This window comes from Phycomyces blakesleeanus (assembly GCF_001638985.1).
Source record: "Phycomyces blakesleeanus NRRL 1555(-) unplaced genomic scaffold PHYBLscaffold_28, whole genome shotgun sequence".
In the NCBI taxonomy this organism is placed as follows: Eukaryota; Fungi; Mucoromycota; class Mucoromycetes; order Mucorales; family Phycomycetaceae; genus Phycomyces; species Phycomyces blakesleeanus.
The window spans coordinates 68,576-90,306 of NW_017265161.1; the positions used below are offsets into that span (position 1 = coordinate 68,576).

Below are 21,731 nucleotides of genomic sequence, written 5' to 3' on the forward strand. Positions count from 1 at the left end.
CCACCGATCTTATGATGCTTTACACTATGTGCTACTCTTTCCACATGGTGAAGATGGTTGGACCATTGATGCCAGCTCATTGTCAGGAGAGCATGTCACAGTAATGCAATGGTACTCAAACCGTTTGATGTATCGACGCAACACACAGCACCTCCTCCATCTTTTTGGCCGTCTCTTTCAACAATATATTGTTGATATGTATGCCAAAGTTGAGCACGATCGGCTGCACTTCATCACCAGCAATCAAAATCGTCTCTGTGTAGATCTTTATAGTGGAATTCAGGATGCTGTTATCCATAACGATTGTAATCTTGCAAATCTTGGAAAGAGAGTTATTCTTCCATCTTCTTTTATTGGTAGCCCCCAGTATATGGCTCAACTTTATCAAGATTCAATGAGTATTGTGCGTCGTTTTGGCAAGCCTGATTTGTTCATAACTTTCACTTGCAATTCAAAGTGGCCAGAAATCACAAATTCCCTGTTGGCTGGGCAAAAAGCTAATGACAGACCAGATCTTTGTTCTCGGGTTTTTAATATAAAGCTCAAAGAGCTCATGATTGACCTTACAAAAAAAATATTCTGGGGAAAGTTTTGACCTTTATATATGTCATTGAATTCCAAAAGCGCGAACTTCCTCATGCCCACATTCTTTTGATTTTGCGACCACAAGATAAACCAAAAACAATAGAAGATTTTGACAGAATAGTTTCGGCTGAAATCCCAGATCCTGAAACTGAGCCATTGGCATATGAAACAGTAAAAAAATGCATGATGCATGGCCCATGCGGAAAGAAATATCCAAAAGCACCATGCATGAAGAATGGGATCTGTTCAAAGAATTATCCTAAAAAGCTTTGCAATGAGACTAGCGATGGTGGAAACGGATATCCTATTTATCAACGCAGTCGAAATGGAAGAGTTATTAGAAGAAGGCCAAAGATCATGGATAATGGATGGGTTGTTCCACACAATAGATACATATGTGCAAAATACAATGCTCATATAAATGTTGAGATTAGCACCTCTGTTTCTGCCGTAAAATATCTCTACAAATATGTATATAAAGGACATGACTGTGCAATGGCCCATGTGCAGCCTACACCCACCAATTCTGCTCCACAACAACAACAAGAGCATGTAAACGAAGTTAATGAGTTTCTTGATGCTCGGTATGTCTCCGCTTCTGAAGCATGCTGGAGAATATTTTCTTTCAAGCTTCATCAAGAGTATCCCAGCCATCAACGACTTTCAATCCATCTGGAAAATGCCCAACCCGTATATTATAATCCATCTTCTAACCCAGAGGATGTTGCAAATTCCAGAAAAAACACTACTTTAATGAGATATTTTGACTATAATGCTACACACCCATCATCTGAAAAACTTCTTTACGTCGACTTTCCTTCTCTTTATGTATGAAATACAAAAGAACGAAAATGGACAGCACGTAAGAGGTTTGATAAAGGAACGATTGGCAGAGTTTACACAGTGTCTCCGAGAGATATTGAAAAATATTTGTTACAATTACTGCTGCATTATGTTAAAGGAGCCAAAAGCTTTGAAGACATACGTACAGTAGAAGGATGTGTGTATGAAACAAACCAAGCTGCATGTCGTGCTCTGAGATTACTTTTGAATGATGATGAGTGGAGTAACTGTATGGAAGAGGCAGCAGCTCATCAGATCCCATTTTCTTTACGAAGACTCTTTGCTATTCTTTTGATTTTCTGTGCAGTATCAGATCCTTTCTCTTTGTGGCTTGCTCATCGCGATTCTATGATTGAAGATTATCTTCATTTGGCAAGAGAAAGTAGTGGAATTCCTGCGTTAGCCCCCACACAAGATATGTTTGACAGATGTTTATGGGATATCAAAAGTCATCTATCTGCCAACTCTATGTCTCTCATGTTGTTCACTGGATTTGTTCTTCCACCAATGCCTGACATCCAGCACTTTAGCCCAAATGGGCAAGATGTTCAAGCCATCATACAAGAACAAGAAGATTTATGTGATCAAGCCCAGCTTTTGCCAGATCCAGATACATTGACATTCAATAATTCACAAAGACGTATCTATACAACAGTATTAAGTGCAATTGAAGAAAACGTGGGAGCCTCAAGATTGTACTTTGTCGATGGTCCAGGTGGGACGGGAAAGACATTTGTCTTTAATGCCTTGCTTCAAAAAACTTGCCAACAAGGAAAAATTGCTCTTGCAGTAGCAACAAGTGGAATTGCTGCATTGCTGCTAGACAGTGGGCGTACAGCACATTCCAGGTTTAAGATTCCAGTGCAAGTTGATCTTAACTCCTTATGCTCCATCAACGCAAACTTGCAAATGGCACAACTTATTAGAAGAACGGAATTGGTTATCTGGGACGAAGCTTCTATGATTAGTAAAGATGTTTTTAATACTGTAAGCAGATCCATGCAAGATATAATGAAGGCTGTCGATCCATTGCTTGAAAACGTTCCATTTGGAGGGAAGTTGTTTGTCTTTGGAGGCGATTTTCGGCAGGTCCTTCCTGTTATACCCAAGGCAACAAGAGCTCAGGTTGTAAGCCAATGTATCAAGAAAGCATCTGCATGGAGAAATGTAAAAACCTTGCGGCTTACAACAAACATGCAAATTGCCCAAGCAAATAATGAACAAGAAACATTAGAGCTTAGGGAATTTGGAGCATTTCTCTTGCAAGTTGGTAGTGGTTCTGCCCACACAACAGGCGGTGATGACACCATCCCAATTCCGCCCCATATGTTACTTTCTGGATGTAATCCTGCTGATCTGGCCAAAGCAGTTTTCCATGATCTCTCCTCTAATGCAGCCAACTGTCATTTCCTCATGGGCCGTGCTTTGCTTACTCCTAAGAATAAAGATGTCAAGAAACTCAATGATATTCTTCTGAGCCAGTTTCCTGGAGAGGCACGAGAGTTTAAGAGCGTCGACCAGGGAATTGATGAAGATGGTCAGTTGACATATCCAGTTGAGCTACTAAATACCATTGATCCTGGATCCCTACCACCTCACTCACTGTCCTTAAAAAAAGGATGTCCTATCATGCTTCTTCGCAATCTTGACCCAAAAAACGGCCTCTGTAATGGTACACGCCTGATTTGCAACTCTTTTGGAACATCTGTCATCAGAGCAACAATTGTGACTGGATCAAATGCCGGGCAAGTATCTCTTATTCCAAGAATAAAGCTTAATCCATCTGGATCAAATGGTGAAATTGAATTCCAGCGGTTCCAATTTCCAGTTCGTCTTGCATTCGCAATGACAATAAACAAGTCACAAGGTCAAACTCTTGAGAGTGTTGGATTATATCTCCCTGCCCCAGTATTCTCCTATGGCCAGCTGTATGTTGCTCTATCCTGGGTCAGAAAACCTTCTACAATCAAGATAATGCTTGATACACCAGCAAATTCCAATGAAATGGCAAATACTGTATTTACAGACAATGTTGTATTTAAGGAAGTCTTTGACATTTAGTAAAAAATTATATATAACATACACTATAAACTCATCTAACCAATTTTTTTTGAATAATAAAACATCTATACATATCCTTTCTTTTCATATAATTCACTCAAATAAAATGTTTCTATTAATTGTGCTATATGGTACTTAGACTTCCAATAGGGAAGGGTTTTATATTAACTTCCGGTAGGCTCTGGGGCCCCTCCAAAGGGAGGGGGGAGGGGGGGGGACCCCCCAAAGGGGGGGGGGAGCACTGCTCCCCTAGTGAATCTGTAAAATCTGAAGATAGTTAACCGTAATATAATGACTATTTCTTTAATTAAATATAAATAATACCTACTGCGGATAATGCACAGTATTAGTTTAGAAAACTATATAAGACAATTCAATTCATATCAATAAAAACTATTTTTTTGTCAGAGTTGACATCAGCAATCAAAATCAGAATTCACAAGCAACTAATAATGGTTGACTTTTAGGGTAAAAGATCTTGTCATTGTCGATTGATCTTTCACATATGTTTCAGATGTTTAAAATGGTGAATATACTTATAGAAGATATTACTACACTATGGGAAAAAATGGCGGTTTTTTGCTTTTGTGACTATGTTTTCGGCCTATAATAATTAAAAAATCACTAAAAATTCAATTTGAAACTAGAAAATCTCTGTTTTTTGAAAAGGTTGACAAAAAGCAAATTGACCACCTACAATTAAATTTCCTGATAGACAAAAGTAAGCTTTAACTACAGACTTTACATTTTTAGTAAATGTAGATTGCATTTGATGACTATTAAAAGTCAGAAGAAAAAGAGAAGAAAATATCTAAACTTTCTGCTGAGAAAATAAAATATGTTAAGACAATTTGAAAAAAAAATGTATTACAAAAAAAAAACAAATTATAGGTCTGCAAGAGAACCAAGTGACAATTTTGGGCCGCGGTTAAGCTCTGGCCACACTATGTATGTTATTGTTATTGTTGTTGTTGTTGTATTTATAGTCGCGTCCAACTTCACCAAACCAACCAATTCTTTGACATCTGCCAGGTGAACTACCTTTGGCTTCATTTGCCTATTGTTAACAACTGGTATACCATTTACCAAATGGACTGCCGCAATCTCTACAAGAGCAAGCGGCCACCTCTTGTTGTTGAGCCTGTGCTCAAAGAAGACAACAACTTTTCCAAAGAAATCCTTGTAAACTGGGGAGTATGCAGAATTTATGTCGTGGTTTTCATCAACCTGAATCTGTAATCTGATGTTATGTGCCTCCCTTACACAATTTTAGTCAAGTGCAGAGTCAATCACACAACCATTGACAAATGCCTTGCGGCTAGTTTGTATAGCTGCTTCAATCATACTACACTCTTCCCCCTTTGATTTGTAGAAGTCTTCAAGAAGTTTCGAAAGACAAGAAATGCCTTCAAAACTATCTTGGATTGTTCTATTCCTCAAAGGCCCCCAGAACTCAATATCAGACCCAGCACCAACACACTCACTCTCATCTGTCAACGGCCAACCAGCAGTGAAATCTTCATATTGTAAGTGTCGTGCTGTTCTTGCTTCTGTAATCATGACAGTGGCTCTGTTATGTATGAGGTAAAAATAAGATATAAAATAAAACAAGTGCAGACGAGAGTACGGTGAGACTTTGTTTTATTAGAAGAAGTGAAAGAATCAGAAAAGAGATGCTGTTCTATTGCTATTAGTATTGTGCGTTTATATAGACATTGTATTTAGCTTGATGATGATATGATGATATCATGTAATGTCTGTTTCTCTACCATTATCTTCTATGATTTAGTTCTTATGTTTTTAGTGTTATTGACTAGAGTCTTAGTATTTGTCTTAGTATGTTCTTTACGTAATTTCCTTGTATAAGGGAAGGTATATCTTTTAGTATCGTTACTAGTTGTCGGTAACTCAATGTACGTATTTATTGAGTGTCTGTACTTTTAATTTAAATCTACGATTATGTTGGATACAACAGGCTCTTGTGGTGATCCAGACACTCGGATGTTGGATTTATCACATATAAGAACATATTCATATTGAGATAGCGTAGTAGCTATCATCTTGTCAGTATAAAATATATATAAACGATTAAGTAATCAGCCCAATAATTATTACAGTTAGTACTGTAGATAATATCTTAAAGATTGTTAAGATAATTATATCATACTGCCAGGTAAACTGTGTCAGATCGATATGGAGCTAATTTAGTAGGAAGTCCTAAAGCTCTAGTATAAAAGAGAAAAGAATAGCTAAGAGCTAAAGAAGTACGATTTATGACTTGATGTCATAATTGTAACACCAACACTAGTTAAGCAGTAAATACACTCTAATAACCAAATATAGTAAAGGAAGAAAGCCTTAAGAAACTAAGACATAATAACAAGAGCAGATTGTGTTTTCTTATAAAAAGGGACACTTTTTATTTATGAATAAAGACAACTTATATACAGTCTCAAAGTATTTCTATACGTCTCTATTATCAAATATTTTATTTTTCTATTGTTTCGTACCTGAAATACCACAGCTCTGGCCTCTGCTTGTCGTATTTGTGCTAAGCCAAGCATGATATTGCCAGCGTTAACATTTATAGCAGAATTACTCTTGATAGCCCTTGAGTATTCACTGATTGCCTGTTCCACGGATCTGGTGCTATATGCACAAGGTGGACTGTATGTGTCAATCATGAGAGGATAGTGCTGAAGAAGATGCTGGTTTATAGTGAAAATATTGATTTTGATTTTTCCACTTGTAAGTAGCAATTCCAGGTACATGTTCCATATTTCAAGTTTACTGAAGAAAAATAGTTAGAATAAATAATAGAATAACACATAGCTTTTACTAAAATATACCTTTTGATAGAGGTTTGTTCCTCTGCTGATAACTTCCAGCTCATGAGTAGGTTACATGCTTGAACCAAGCCAAGTAATGTGTTCCAGGCAGTTGCATCTCCAATACACTCTGCCACCAGTGTAGAGATGACAAACAGAAAAAAGTCTGTCTAATTGGTGGCCTTGAACGACCCGGGGTTCTTGTATATATCCCTCTAATCGCCATGGAAGGATGTAGGGATGGTATTTCTTGTTTTGTACATTGCTGTACCGATCTCCTTCCGAACACCAGAAGAAAGAGCAAAACAATAGCCTATTCCGTAGGTACCAGAAACCAAACCCCAGACCTGCTTGCTTATTCTATGGCAAAGTCCATGCATTTCATTGAGGGCAAAAAACAATGGTCCAGAGAATACCTTCAATGTTGCCAGGGGGGATTGTCTGTTTAACCCTTTGCAGCTGGATGCACTGGTCTGGGAAAAATTCTGGAAACTTTCCAGCATACCGATATTGGTGCTGGGCAAAGTTCTGAAGTATTGTCCATGCTTGGGACATTGGCTGACAACATGACAGATATGGCAACCGTCTTTGCTCATATGTCCAGAATGACATGCCAACTTTGCTAAGGCGGGAATGTTACCAGTGACCATTAAGACATGTACCTTGGCATGAATGGTCTTGTTTGGTGTCTTGACGACCATCCCTTTGCTCTCCAACATCAGGAGCTCTTTCATCGTTGGTTCCATGAACGACCAGAAATTGGCAGGTGCACCTGGACCTGGGATCATTGCGATCTGGAGCATTCTGCTTCTCTCATACTGGACCATGGGATTCAGGTTAAGAATGGTGGCATGGAGGATCGTTACAGAACCAGGAACATTGTGTGGCGTGAATCCATCAACAGACAACGAAATTGTAATGTCATCTTTTCCAGAAAACAGATGTTTTGCTTGCTGGTAAACCTGGCCATCAAACACATTGGTTTTACTTCCATCCAAGCTTGACTCATGATTATGGCGGTAATGCATATCTGCTCTTGTATTCTTGTTGGCTAACGCAAGAGCCAGTTGTCTCACCAATGGAAGCTGTATCATTGTGGCAGCAGCAACCAGATCACCACCCTCGATTTCTCCACGTCTTGTTTTGTACCGGCTTTGTCCACAGTTGGAGCACTCAGTCTGGGATGGACTGGTAAAAAGCATACATACCCTCTGACAGATATCATGGACTGTCTCTTCAACATCAGAGAAACTCTTCAAAAGCTTTTTGCCGAGATGAGGAGTACATGCTCTGTATGTAATGCAAGTTGACGTTTCCAAAATGCTGTTGAAATGCTTGACTATCATTTTATGGGCATTGTGGGAGATACCAAAATCGTTAATGATCTTGAGAAACTCAAGGTTCTTTGCATCGTCTTTGTCAGGGTTAGGTGCAGGCTAACTGAAGTCAAGAACCAAAGGAGATGTTTCGTTTTCAATGATATCCATGTCATTGCCAAGTTCCGCATCATACTTTAACAAGGTAACTAATAATTAGCATTATATAATAAGACATGTATATATATATATATATCTTACCATAGACTCATTATTATCATCATTACTGAAGATATTCATAATTGGATCATCGTTATCTTCACTGTTGAGTGTATCCATGATCTGATCTTCGATTGCATCAGTACGTTCTCTGCTTGTTTATGAAGATAACAATATAATTAATTACACTTCTAATAGTATGTATGTGATTTGTAGTCTTACTCAATAGTGTTGTTCGAGACAGTGTTCAAAACAACATTGACTTGTCCAGGAACAGGCGTGGTCTGTGAAGTCTGGATATCATTATGTCTTCTATGATGGTTCTTAAAGCATTGAGCTCTACAACTCTTGGCTTTTTTGAATTGGTGTGGCGCTCTTTGCAGATTGAATTAGTAACTATCAAGGATTGAATTTGAAGACATTTTTTAGGTTGGAAATAAACACTTAAGAATAAAGATATGAATATTGATAATTCCTTTTAAATAATATGCCTTTATACTTAATAGTGTTGAGATTTGTATAGACTTAATGACTACAAGTAGGCAATGACATAGATAATACAAATATAAACTCAGGAACAGAAGCTAAAACATTGCGTGATAGCTGTTATTAGAACTACAGTAGCCCAATAATAATATTGGCTGGACCAATAGGTTAAACTCATTTATATAAAACTAATAATAGACAATAGAAAATTCTTTTGGCCTTTATCTTTCTTTCATAACAATCCTTTTTCCCAGATAAACCAAACTCTCAACATGAATAACACAGATAACAATTCCATCTCTTTGCTACATGCCATGTACAATGAGATACTATCTTTGAAGGCAGGCCAAGAAAAGGCCAAACTTGAAATGAAGGCACAGATCGAAGAGTTGAAGCTCGAAATGAAAACAAGCATTGAAGATTTGAATTTGGAGATTACTGCTCTCCAGAGCCAACTGGAGAATAGAAACATTTCCAACCAACACACTTTGCCTTCTGTCTCTGCCATTGTAAGACAAAAAATAAAACGAGTTGAATATATATTAATATGTCATTTAATAGTCTAGTGCTAATACCATCCGCAAACTGGTGAGCATATTCCGTGAAATAACTTTAAAGCATATCTGTTGTGGTGGTTGAAGTTGAAGAAGTTTTTAAGAGGAAGAATTGAAGATTTGAGATTAGGAACTAAGATTCGTGAGAACTTGTGTAGGTTTTGTTTATTGAGAAAGGATTTTATATCAAAGTTTGACCAGGTTCCTACACTGAACTACTACTGCTATTTATATTGTTTTGGATTGGGAAAATTATATGACTGGGGTCAGGTAATCGATCCTATCTGAGCCTTAATCAGAGCAACGTGATCTTGGGATAATTAATGTATGATTAATTATATAAATGTGTGTAATCCCAATGAAGTATTAACATCGAAAGTAAATGTGTTTATGAGTTATAATTATGCTTATAATAATCCACTGATGTATCCCATATTATGGTGATATCATCATATGAAATATAATCACTATCATGCATGCTAAACCTGTGTGTTAAATAATAAAGTAATCGGTAGACACCTTTGACTGGAATAGCTGAGGCCTTATATTATTTCCTTCAGACTTATTCTCAATTACAGCAGTAGTCAATACTCATTTACAACAATATCTTCAAGATGATAAGTGAAGACCTTGGCATTGAAGTAACAAGTAACGAGAAGGTCACACTCAATATGTGTACAAAGCTTATATGTGATGATATGGCCGCCCATCCTTCAGTGATCGCTCTTGGTTCTAATCCTAGCTGGGGGTCTATACCAGTAGCACTTAAGAAAGAAATGTGTGCCAGGCACGCAAATATAATGAAGGATTCTGGTATAGACTTCACTAGATGTCTTGGAAACTGGGCATCAACTGCAAGAGTTGCACATCTCTGGAGGGACCGCCATAAAAGATTACAGTCTTGTAAGTAATCTGGTGTAGTGGAATTGAATAGAATATTTTACTATAAAAACCTAGAATATTAAATAGTAAATAGCCAATAAAATGTATCTATAGATTTTTTTATGCTTTAACAGCCAATAAAATAAACAATATTATTTATTTTTCTGTCATAATAACCAGTAAAATGAACAATATGATTTTTTTTCTGTCATAACAACCAATAAAAATGATTAATAAAAATGATCTTCTATTGTAATAACCAATAAAAATTTGTATTTATTAAAATGATCAAACATTTACATGTATATTATCCAATAAAAAACTGTTTTCATAAAAGTAACATTAAAAAAAAATTACTAGTGTCCAATAGAATTTCTTTCTAAGCTAAAATATTAAAGTAATAAATGACATTTAAGAGAGTACCCAATAAAAGTAATCGATTATATAATATACTTTATACAATAAAGAATGAAACGCTGTCCAATAGAAGAGCCAACAAAGGAGAATCAGAAAGCAGAGATCTGTAATATGTATTTAAACTCCAGGGGGGCAAAGTAGATATTTGGCAAAAAACCGCCACAAAGCTGCCTTGTCAAACTGCCATAAAACAGCCATAAAACCCCACATTTTTTTCCCGTAGTGCTAGACAACAAGCATCAAAGACATATTATTGTAGCTATTCTTTTAGCCAGAAATCAAGTATCAATTTATATAAATAGTCAAGAAATACATTTAATAAAAAGGCATCTTTATTCTTATCTAAAAACTATTCTTAAAAACTTAACAATCCCCAGTGTTATTGATTCTGCGACTTAGTTACAAGTGCCAGAAAAGAAATACCAGATCAAGACTGTGTCGGACATTATTTTGATGAATCCGAGAAATTGGGATAATTGACTGCAGCAGTTCTGTATGTCAAAGATACCTCATAGATAACGAACTGCAGTAATGTCTTGTAAAGATTAACCACAGTAACATCTTCTGAGCATCAACCACAGTAAAAGGACTTCTCTTGTAATTAAATAGAGTATAATAGTTTACTGCGGATAATGCGCAGTATTAGTTTAGAAAACTATATAAGACAATTCAATTCCTATCAATAAAAATCATCTTTTATCCTCTCTTTGATTTTACGTATACTCCTTGATCCCCAGTGGGTTTGACCTTTTGACTTTGTTATAGTAAAAGGAAGACCAACCCAGATCGGGAACGACAAGTGAACACATAAAATAAGGAGATATGAATTCAGGTACGACGCCGCAACAAAAATGATTTCTGCCAGACTTGAACTGGCGACCGTCTGTGTGTTAGACAGACGTGATAACCAACTACACCAAGAAACCACACTCTCTTCCACAACCAAATTATTTTTTGAATTCAAACCCAGCACAGTTTTACTTTTACCTCTTTTTCTCTATAACTACTATATCAAACCTATCTGTTTTTTGCAGCAGGATTGATTGTCATAGTTGTTTTTATATATCTACCAATTTTCATTTTTTTTAATTGACTTTTTTTCAAATTGTTGGAATCATCATTGCAATCATCTTCACATCTGCGCCGAAATCACTCAAGATTGTCAGCATCTCCAACTACATCTCAATTGCCTGTACCTCTGTTATCGTCTCCAGCTCTTTTCTTCTTCTCTGAAGGTGGTTCTGGTGTTTTACCATCAACTTCGCACTTTTTTGTCCCAGTTTCAGACCTTTCTTTTTCTGCTTTGCCTGCTCCTGGTTCCCACGAAATTTTTTTTCAAGCTCCTCCAACAATGATTGGTTCCCAAAAACAGGTGATTAATTCTACTGGCCGCCCTACTCCCACTGCTCTCATTTTGTCTGGCCTCAAGGCAGACTTTAAAAAATTGCACAATGTTTTGTCCTGTTCACGTTGCCAGACTACAGGCAAAATTGTTTCCAATGGGTCTACTTCTCGTACTGGTAGCCCACAGTTTAAATGCAAATGTGGTGCAACATTTACTGCTTCATCCATGCAATCTTTGATCAATGCAGTCCAACACAAAATTCCTGAAGTTCGTTCTGCAAGTGAGCCTGTTGTGTCCCCTTCTGTTTCCATCTTGGGTCATAGTATTTCCATGGCAGATATCCATGAAATTGAATCTGACGTTGCACCTGTTCTTCCAACTGTAATGCCCACTCTTCAGGATATTTGGGACCGTTTCCAGGTTTATGATGAACGTCTTTCTGCATTGGAGGCTGTTCAAAAAGAGAATATTGAGTTGCGTAAGGCTCTTGCTACTGCAAACGCCACTATTGCACGTTTGACAAAGGAGAATGTTGATTTTTCTGTTGGTGCTGCAGCATCCAAATATGCTACTATTGCTGCCTCTGTTCCAGTTGTTTCTCAGGCTGATTTTCCATCACTTCCTGCATCCCCGACCCATCATTCCACTGAACCCACCAAGACTTTCGTTTCTAAAACACCACGTAAAAGGGCTCCAACTGCTAGGGCCATTGCTGCTGTTGTTCGTGGCATGACAATTAAAGAAAATGCTGATCAGGGGTTTCAAATTGTTTATGTACCTAATGCTATCCGTCTCCCCATTAGTACTCAACGTCAACGTCTTAGGAAATTAAAGATAGACAATGCACGTGTGCTGGATCTCCACTATCCTGATCGTAAGGTGATGGGAATGCTTGTACATAATGAGTATGCTCCTGAGCTCAAGACTATCCTGGCGAGTTATGGTGTTACTACTTTGGATAACTTTGATCCTCTGGACCCTGTTCACCTCCGTGACCCAGCTCTGGCCTCTCTTTCACTTGATGATAGGGCAACAAAAGCTATACATGTTCACAATGATTGTATGCTACGTGCCATTGAATTCATTAGGGCTCCTGTCAAGTTTGCTGTTGCACGTTCCTTTTGCTCTCAGGGATGGATTAGTGATGACCAACTAGCTGAGATTGTTCCCCCACGACCCACCAAAAAAGACTTGGACATCTCTATACATACTGCCAGCATCACCATCCCTTCATTCTCTGATCTATGAATTCAGTAACAATTACATTATGGAATGCAAATGGTCTTGCAAAACAGACCATACCTACGATCCTTTCATACGCTCCACTTACTTCCCTTCTTTTTATCACTGAAACGTGGCTTTTGTCCCCCCATCGTTATCCTACTTCTTGGCAGCAGTACCATACCTATGGTCAGTCTGTCCCCAATGCTAGCCGTGGCTGCATGGGTATTTCTCTTCTTGTAAATCCTTCTTTCCCTTACCCCATTTCTATTGTTCCTTCTTCTTCTCCTTATGTTCTTTCTTGTATTGTATTTGATTTTCTTATTCATTGCATTTATCTTCCCCCTTCTCTTTCTGATGACGATGCAATTTCTATTCTTTATGACCTCCCCCTCTATTCTTCTTCTATTCCTTCTTCTAACACTATTTTTTGTGGTGATTTTAATTCACGTATGGGATCCTTTCTTGGTGACCATGCTATCACTTCGCGAGGAACTTCTTTTCTTCAGTGGATTCAGGCAACTGGTCTCACTTGTTGGAATGAATTACTTGCATTTGGTATTCCTACCTTTCTTTCTGGTGGCTCTGGTACCTCACGTTCCAGTGTCATTGATTTATTTCTTTCTACGTCCCCCCTTCTCAATCCTTCTATGCAAATTCGTTCTGATCTTTCTTTAGGCTCTGATCACAAAATGGTCAACCTCACTTTCACTCCCTATGTTTCACCTCCCCCTCCCCCTACTAATCATCCGCGCCTACTTTGGAATCTTTCCAAGCTTGCTCAGCCTGACACTCTCAAGATCTACATTGATACAGCTTCTGCGTCATTGGACAATCTGACAGAGCAGTTCAGTGCTTTCCTTTCTTCTTCTTCTCCTCCTCCTGTAGATTCTCTGTGCTCTGCTTTTGCTCAAGCTATCTATGATGCTCTGGACACTGCTGTTGGTCGTCGTACACCACGTACCATGCAAAAGTACTGGTTCTGGTCAGTGGACCTTCAACAAGCAATGGATCTGAGAGAACGCAGCTACCAACGCTGGCGTCATTCTAGTGGTTTGCAGAAGGCTATATGCTGGATGCGCCATCAGGATGCATGTCATGCTGTTAGGTTGTCAGTCCAGCGTCGTCGACGTGAAACATGGAAAGAATTCTGCAACAAATTGGCAACACAAGACTTTGCAAAGACCACAGCAACAATGAAACGTATTAAAAGCCATCGTCAAACCAGTCCTGTCTTTGTGGATCCGGGTGGACCTCAAGTAGCTGCTAACAAAATGGCTGATCATCTTCAACAGATTTTCTCAGGTCAATTTCTTCCTGCACGCCGCCCTCCAGACCAGACAGTGATGATTTCATCACCAATTGCAATTGATGAATCGTGTCCTTTTACTCATCTTTCTGTAGAGAGTGCAATTCTCAAGCTTCCTACACGCAAGGCTCCTGGTGTTGACCATCTTCGTGCTGAAATGCTTCACCCAATTGTTAAGCAAGTCTCTCCTGTTCTTTGTCTTTTGTTCCAGCTTTGTTGGCAATGGGGTTCTGCACCTCTTGCATGGCGTACTGCACAAGTTGTCCCCATCTTTAAAAAGGGTGATACTCATGACCCTGCTAACTATCGTCCCATTAGCTTAACGTCTATCCTGAGAAAAGCCATGGAATATTGTCTACAGTTTCCTCTTGAAGATGTGTCTCCAACAATTGACATTGCACAGGGTGGATTCCGACGTCAACGTAGCTCCCTTGATCAAGTTCTTTGTCTCCATGAGATGGTCCGTCGTCACACAGCTCTATTCAAAGCACCACCAGTCTTGGCTTTTCTTGATATCAAGTCTGCATTTGACACTGTTGATCGTTCTGTAGTATGGACATCGTTACGTCCTCTTGCCTCTGATGCTATGTTAGCTTTGTTACAAAGTCTTTTTGACAATGTTCAAGTTGAGGTGTTGCTTTCTGGTGCAACATCCAGATCATTCCAACCATTGACTGGCGTTATGCAAGGATCTGTGCTTTCTCCCCACCTTTATTCTGTGTACATAAATTCTCTACCAGTTGCTCTTCGTGCTGCAGGGGAACTTTGTCACACAGTATTTAATCAGACTGCTGCCACAAGACTCAATGATCAATTAGTCAATTCACTACTTTTTGCTGACGATGTTGCCATCATTGCTACACCAGAAGCTATGCCTGTCATTCTGAATTCTGCTGAACAACATTCTCAAGAGCTAGGATATCGTTGGAGTCCCACAAAGTGCATGATCCTTCACCATTCTTGTTCTCTTTCTCCTTTGTCATTCTCTCTCTACAATGTGCCTATTCCTCATGCTCATTCGTTTCCTTACCTTGGTGTTCCCTTCTCAGCAAAGGGGATTATTGATCTATCTCTTCTCATCTCTCATAATTGTGTCTCTGCTATCAACAGCATGCGTGCTCTTCAATTACTTGGTGTCAATCACACTGGGTTGTCACGTCTACTCTCAATTCATTTGTATTGCCAGTTTATTCATCCACAATTTGAGTATGGCCTGGCAATATCCTGCTTCAACATCAAACAAGTTGCTGTGCTTGAAAAGGCCCAGAACACATGCTTACACATGATTTTTGGAGGTCACTCCACATCTTCTACATCTGTTTTCCGTCGCCTTGGGAATCTTCTTAGCATGAGGGAGAGGATCTTGACTCTTGGTTTCAAGTTTGTATATCGTGCTTTCTGGTTGCCTGATGAGGCTCTGTTTACTCTTCTTCGACCTGTTCTTACAAACCCAGCACACCAATGGTTTAAGCTTTTAGCTAATCCCATTTGGTTGTCTCTCTCCAATCGTCAGAATGCTGATTCTAAAGCTTGCAAGCATGCCATTCATTCATTTTTGAACCAGGGCCTCTCCTTGAAACGCTCTCAACAAATACTTCTCTCTGCTTGCCGTCCTTCTCTTGGTGTTGACCCTATTCTCTGGCTTCCCATGACTAACTATGAATGTAGTAGATTCATACGCTGGCGTATGGGGTGGCTTCCTGGACGTCCTCAACCTTGTTCCTGTGGATTGCATACCACCAGCCGTCATCATGTCATTGAGTGCACTGGAGCTGCAATTTGTCTCCATCTCTATTCTACAGTACAACCCAATCCAATTGATTATGTACTCAATATGCTGCCTATGAAGAAACTTAAAAACAACAAGAACAATGCCTTCTGGATCTTTACTTGGCCAATTCTTTGTAGAATCATATTGGACATAGAACAGATCTGTCTCCCTGGGGTTGATCTTGCTGATCATGCTGCAACAGACAGAGGACAACTCTTCTTGAACTGGCTACCCAAATGAGACTGGCCATCTCCTTTTATTTTTAGTTTAGATCTGTATTAGTCTTAGTTTCCATTTATTGCATGAATTTCATGCATGCTTCATATTTTATTCTTATCTCCCTTTTTTTGTATCCCTTAGCTTAGTTTCCCTTTCTAGTTTTTCCCATTTTCTCCCTAGGGTTTTTTTCCTTTCTATTATTCTTTTTTGTACTCTTAAAGGCGGGCAATAGCTCTATAGTGCGTGTGCCCACTAGCCTTTCAATAAAAATCTTTTATCTACACCAAGAAACCATTACATTTTATGACATGTAATGTAATAATCTTGTTGGCCTTAGTTCAAAAACCAAATTCTACCAAGTTCAGACCTTCTTTTGAAAACCCCTTTTTATTTGTCTTCAAAATTTTAATTTTTATTTTAAATTCTTTTTTCCATTTTCACAAAATCGTCTTTTTTCAAGAACCAATTGTCTGAAAAGTAAAATCTTTCCCCTTTATTTTTTCCCGAAATTGTTTTCTCCCTTTTCTTTTTATTTTATTCCTGCACACTAAATGTTAGGCTTCCTCTCAAATATTACTTTATCAAAATTGTTAACTAAATAGTTTTCCCTTTATTTATAGCATACTTCTTTCTAATATTTTTCTTTTCTTGTAATTATATATTACAACTTCATCTATTTCTTCTTTCATGACAAAATATTTATACAGTTATTTTTCTTTGTATTTTTATTTACAATTATCTCATTGAGTTTTATCTAGCTGTTGTAAATGAGTATTGACTATTGCTGTAATTGAGAATAAGTCTGAAGGAAATAATATAAGGCCTCAGCTATTCCAGTCAAAGGTGTCTACTGATTACTTTATTATTTAACACACAGATTTAGCATGCATGATAGTGATTATATTTCATATGATGATATGACCATAATATGGGATACATCAGTGGATTATTATAAGCATAATTATAACTCATAAACACATTTACTTTTGATGTTAATACTTTGTTGGGACTACACACATTTATATAATTAATCATACATTAATTATCCCAAGATCACGTTGTTCTGATTAAGGCTCAGATAGGATCGATTACCTGACCTCAGTCATATAATTTTCCCAATCCAAAATAATATAAATAGCAGTAGTAGTTCAGTGTAGAAACCTGGAAAAACTTTGATACAAAATCCTTTCTCAATAAACAAAACCTACACAAGTTCTCACGAATCTTCATTCCTAATCTCAAATCTTCAATTCTTCCTCTTAAAAACTTCTTCAACTTCAACCACTACAACACAGCCAATCTGATATATATATAAGTGGATAACAGTCAATCTCATATATATATAAGCTGAAGACTACCAATCAAGTATATATATAAATAAATGATATCTGATCTGATATATATGTAAATCAATAACAGTCAATTTGCATTATATATATATATATTTATCACATTCAATTTACTACTTATATAAGTTAATAAAATATAATATATAATCAATATTAGTTAATAACATTTGATTTATTACTAATATTAGCCTATAACATCTTATCTATCTCTGATATTAGTTAATACTATTGGATCTATCACATTATATATATTCACACTTGTTAATATCCAAGTCATATTCGATCATCTTGTCAAATATAAGTTACATACTCTAATCATATTTAATCTTTAATTTTATATATATTCACAACTCTTTTATAATCTTTATATATATATAATATATAAATACATTAAAATTATAATAAATATTAATAAGTTGACTTGTTCATATATTTTTTTATTGATCTATATAATAATATTTTGATTTTTATAAGAAAATTAGTAAAAAAATATGAAAACTAGTTTTTATTAATTCTATACTTGCTCCTTACATATTTCGATACTTTTATATTATACTACTAAATTTTCTTTACATAGCAAAATAAATTAAAAAATTATTACTTAGTAAGAATTTGAACTTTCATTAGAAGAGATATATTTAATTAATGTTGGAATGGCTATTTGATAGTTTAAGGTTAAATGTTTTTCCATGCCAAGCTTTTACATAGTTGCTATTTATATAATCTATCTTCGCACACTAAAAATGCTAAGACTTCTTATACTAAATATATTCAGACTAACCAAAAAAGGAAATTTTTCTGGAAAAAAGCTATTCTTTATCATTTTTCCCACAAATTCAATTGTATTGTTTACGTAGATCATTTATGCGAGATTATGCATGATTATGCACATTATATAACAAGTATAGCCAAAAGTTACCAATTTTTTTCAGCAATTCAATCATATTGTTTACGTTACGCAAATATACATAATAATATATGTTACACAAACTTTATTTTTTATATTTTTTATATATGTTTATATATAAATATCTAAGATTAAGCAATATTATATAAGTTAACAACAGCTAATTGACACTATATGTAAATCAATTATAGACAATCTCATATATATATAAGTTAATTATGATTGATTAGCTTGTATATATAATATAATTATAGTCAATCTTATATATATATAAGTTGATGACAGTCGATCTGGTATATATATAAACTATTGACAGTATATCTTATATATGTATAAGCTGATGACAGGCAATCTAATAAATATATAAGTTGTTGACCGCCAATCAGGTATATATATAAGTTGTTGACTAATGATCTGATATATATATAAGTTGTTGACTGTTGATCTGATATATATATAAGTTGATGATCACCAATCAAATATATATATAAGTTGTTGACTGCCAATTGAGTTTATATATAAGTTGTTGACCACCAATCAGTTATATATATAAGCTGATGACAGGTGATTCACACTATATATAAATATATGATATCTAATCTGATATATATATATATATATATATATATATATAAGTGGATAACAGTCAATCTTATACATATATAATCTGAACACTGCCAATCTAGTATATATATAAATAAATGATATCTGATCTAATATATATGTAAATCAATAACAGTCAATCTGTATTATGTATATATATTTATCACATCTAATTTACTACTTATATAAGTTAATAAAATATAATATATAATTAATATTAGCCAATAACATTTGATTTATCACTAATATTAGTCTATAACATCTTATCTATCTCTGATATTAGTCAATAACATTGGATTTATCACATTATATATATTCACACTTGTCAATACCCAAGTCATATCCAATCATCTCATCAAATATAAGTTATAGACTCTAATCATATTTAATCTTTAATTTTATATATACTCACAACTCTTTTATAATTGTTCTATATATATATGTTTAAGGGTAACAGATACATCACAATTTTAATAATAAATGTTTGATACGTGTGGTGCTTATATTTGTAGTAAGTGTTGACAGGTGATGTTATCATGGTTTTTGAGGTTGAATGGATTTGTAGATATGAAATAATCTCTCTTTTTCACAAGAGAGAAAAAGCCAAACTCAAAAGAGAAAGTAGAATTAAAGATAATAAAATTAATAAGAGAAAAATAAGAGAAAAACAGTACTATTGATCAATCTCGATAGACTTGACTCAATATACTCGAATAATCAAACAAGTAAAATATCAACAGCATTAAACAGTAAAAGAACTTGTTGTCAGAAAACAAGACAAAAAATCAATGTTTATTAAATGCAAATATTACGATATTTATAGTTTTTCAATTAACTTGTTGAATAGTTAAATAAATAAAATTAAAAAAAAATTATATAATAAAAGTTGTATAATTGATGATCTATTAAATATGATTTGTTCTTTACTATCATTAAGTACAAATAAAATAAAATAATTATTAAATCATAATCATGAAGATAACTATGCTTGTAAGAATATATAATAAAAATAATATTAATTCCAAGTTGATTCATTCAGTTAAATATAGTGAGAAAATACAATATGATATGTAGTTATCTAAAGTTATTGTTGACAAAATGATGTTTCTTTGTTGTACTTATTGTTGTTTTGCTCTACAAATAAAAAAATTGCTTTCTATTCAGTCTCGTCTACCATTGGAAAATCGAAAATAATAATAATAGAATATAATTTTCTAGAATTACAAAGAATTCTGCAATGTCATCACACTGCCGGACAACCGAAATTGTTAAGCACCAACTATTTTTACAATACTCTGTGTTAAGCGTATTTGGTTTCTTGGTATAGGTAAAAGATTTTTATTGAAAGGCTAGTGGGCACACACACTATAGAGCTATTGCCCGCCTTTAAGAGTACAAAAAAGAATAATAGAAAGGAAAAAAACCCTAGGGAGAAAATGGGAAAAACTAGAAAGGGAAACTAAGCTAAGGGATACAAAAAAAGGGAGATAAGAATAAAATATGAAGCATGCATGAAATTCATGCAATAAATGGAAACTAAGACTAATACAGATCTAAACTAAAAATAAAAGGAGATGGCCAGTCTCATTTGGGTAGCCAGTTCAAGAAGAGTTGTCCTCTGTCTGTTGCAGCATGATCAGCAAGATCAACCCCAGGGAGACAGATCTGTTCTATGTCCAATATGATTCTACAAAGAATTGGCCAAGTAAAGATCCAGAAGGCATTGTTCTTGTTGTTTTTAAGTTTCTTCATAGGCAGCATATTGAGTACATAATCAATTGGATTGGGTTGTACTGTAGAATAGAGATGGAGACAAATTGCAGCTCCAGTGCACTCAATGACATGATGACGGCTGGTGGTATGCAATCCACAGGAACAAGGTTGAGGACGTCCAGGAAGCCACCCCATACGCCAGCGTATGAATCTACTACATTCATAGTTAGTCATGGGAAGCCAGAGAATAGGGTCAACACCAAGAGAAGGACGGCAAGCAGAGAGAAGTATTTGTTGAGAGCGTTTCAAGGAGAGGCCCTGGTTCAAAAATGAATGAATGGCATGCTTGCAAGCTTTAGAATCAGCATTCTGACGATTGGAGAGAGACAACCAAATGGGATTAGCTAAAAGCTTAAACCATTGGTGTGCTGGGTTTGTAAGAACAGGTCGAAGAAGAGTAAACAGAGCCTCATCAGGCAACCAGAAAGCACGATATACAAACTTGAAACCAAGAGTCAAGATCCTCTCCCTCATGCTAAGAAGATTCCCAAGGCGACGGAAAACAGATGTAGAAGATGTGGAGTGACCTCCAAAAATCATGTGTAAGCATGTGTTCTGGGCCTTTTCAAGCACAGCAACTTGTTTGATGTTGAAGCAGGATTGTGGTGATCCAGACACTTGGTTGTTGGATTTATTACATCTAAGAACATATTCCTATTATTATAGTAAAACAGCTATCATTACAAGAACAAATGAATAATTTATTTATTTTACTTATGGTAAATCAATAAGACCAATAATTAATTACAGTAAGTACTGTAATTATGACAGCTCAGTAAGTACTGAGTTAATATGAGGACACTGCAATTAGATTAAATTATAAACATAGCAGTACCAGCTCTCTAATATCTAAATGAACTCAGACTTAAGAAATTAAGATGTGACTGACAAAGCAGATCGTGTTTTGATATAAAAAGGACAACTTTGTATTCTTTAATAAAGGCAACCTATATACAGTCTCAAAGTATTCTTATATACGTCTCAATCTTTTTACTGTTGATTTTATTCTATAAAACTTCACATTTTTTACTTTGAATTCTATA

General features: G+C 35.8%; 7 protein-coding genes and 1 non-coding gene across 8 annotated transcripts in view; 5 read left to right on the plus strand and 3 right to left on the minus strand.

Moving 5' to 3' along the window:
* The window catches only part of PHYBLDRAFT_173938 (hypothetical protein), a gene marked incomplete at both ends in the record, with an annotated part of 4,959 nt that extends 1,470 nt beyond the window's left edge, over positions 1-3,489 (plus strand). The window contains 3 exons of the mRNA XM_018437143.1: positions 54-305; positions 2,144-2,254; positions 3,257-3,489. Coding sequence (XP_018285646.1) covers positions 54-305; positions 2,144-2,254; positions 3,257-3,489 — 596 coding nt within the window. The remainder of the gene's footprint in view (positions 1-53; positions 306-2,143; positions 2,255-3,256) is intronic.
* Positions 3,490-4,374: 885 nt separating this feature from the next.
* Positions 4,375-5,049, minus strand: PHYBLDRAFT_73297 (hypothetical protein; the record flags this gene model as incomplete). The annotated part of the gene is made up of 2 exons (XM_018442822.1): positions 4,375-4,722; positions 4,783-5,049. 2 exons carry the CDS (start codon positions 5,047-5,049, stop codon positions 4,375-4,377), a joined length of 615 nt encoding a protein of 204 aa, XP_018285647.1.
* Positions 5,050-8,610: 3,561 nt separating this feature from the next.
* On the plus strand, positions 8,611-8,977 carry PHYBLDRAFT_73299 (hypothetical protein; the record flags this gene model as incomplete). Its single annotated transcript, XM_018442823.1, has 2 exons — positions 8,611-8,847; positions 8,900-8,977. 2 exons carry the CDS (start codon positions 8,611-8,613, stop codon positions 8,975-8,977), a joined length of 315 nt encoding a protein of 104 aa, XP_018285648.1.
* A 529-nt stretch (positions 8,978-9,506) lies between these two features.
* PHYBLDRAFT_73300 (hypothetical protein) lies at positions 9,507-9,905 on the plus strand (the record flags this gene model as incomplete). Its single annotated transcript, XM_018442824.1, has 2 exons — positions 9,507-9,795; positions 9,889-9,905. 2 exons carry the CDS (start codon positions 9,507-9,509, stop codon positions 9,903-9,905), a joined length of 306 nt encoding a protein of 101 aa, XP_018285649.1.
* A 337-nt stretch (positions 9,906-10,242) lies between these two features.
* PHYBLDRAFT_73301 (hypothetical protein) lies at positions 10,243-12,784 on the plus strand (the record flags this gene model as incomplete). The annotated part of the gene is made up of 2 exons (XM_018442825.1): positions 10,243-10,328; positions 11,350-12,784. The coding sequence occupies 2 exons, from the start codon at positions 10,243-10,245 to the stop codon at positions 12,782-12,784; spliced, it is 1,521 nt and encodes a 506-aa protein (XP_018285650.1).
* PHYBLDRAFT_t246 lies at positions 11,044-11,117 on the minus strand. Its single transcript has one exon. It is a non-coding gene; the product is annotated as a tRNA-Val (tRNA).
* Positions 12,785-13,209: 425 nt separating the features above from the next.
* Positions 13,210-16,077, plus strand: PHYBLDRAFT_173943 (hypothetical protein; the record flags this gene model as incomplete). The annotated part of the gene is made up of 2 exons (XM_018437144.1): positions 13,210-14,270; positions 15,177-16,077. 2 exons carry the CDS (start codon positions 13,210-13,212, stop codon positions 16,075-16,077), a joined length of 1,962 nt encoding a protein of 653 aa, XP_018285651.1.
* Positions 16,078-20,499: 4,422 nt separating this feature from the next.
* PHYBLDRAFT_73992 (hypothetical protein) lies at positions 20,500-21,342 on the minus strand (the record flags this gene model as incomplete). Its single annotated transcript, XM_018442961.1, has 1 exon — positions 20,500-21,342. A coding segment is annotated over one exon (843 nt), but the record flags the coding sequence as incomplete, so codon positions are not given.
* Between the last annotated feature and the right edge of the window lie 389 nt (positions 21,343-21,731).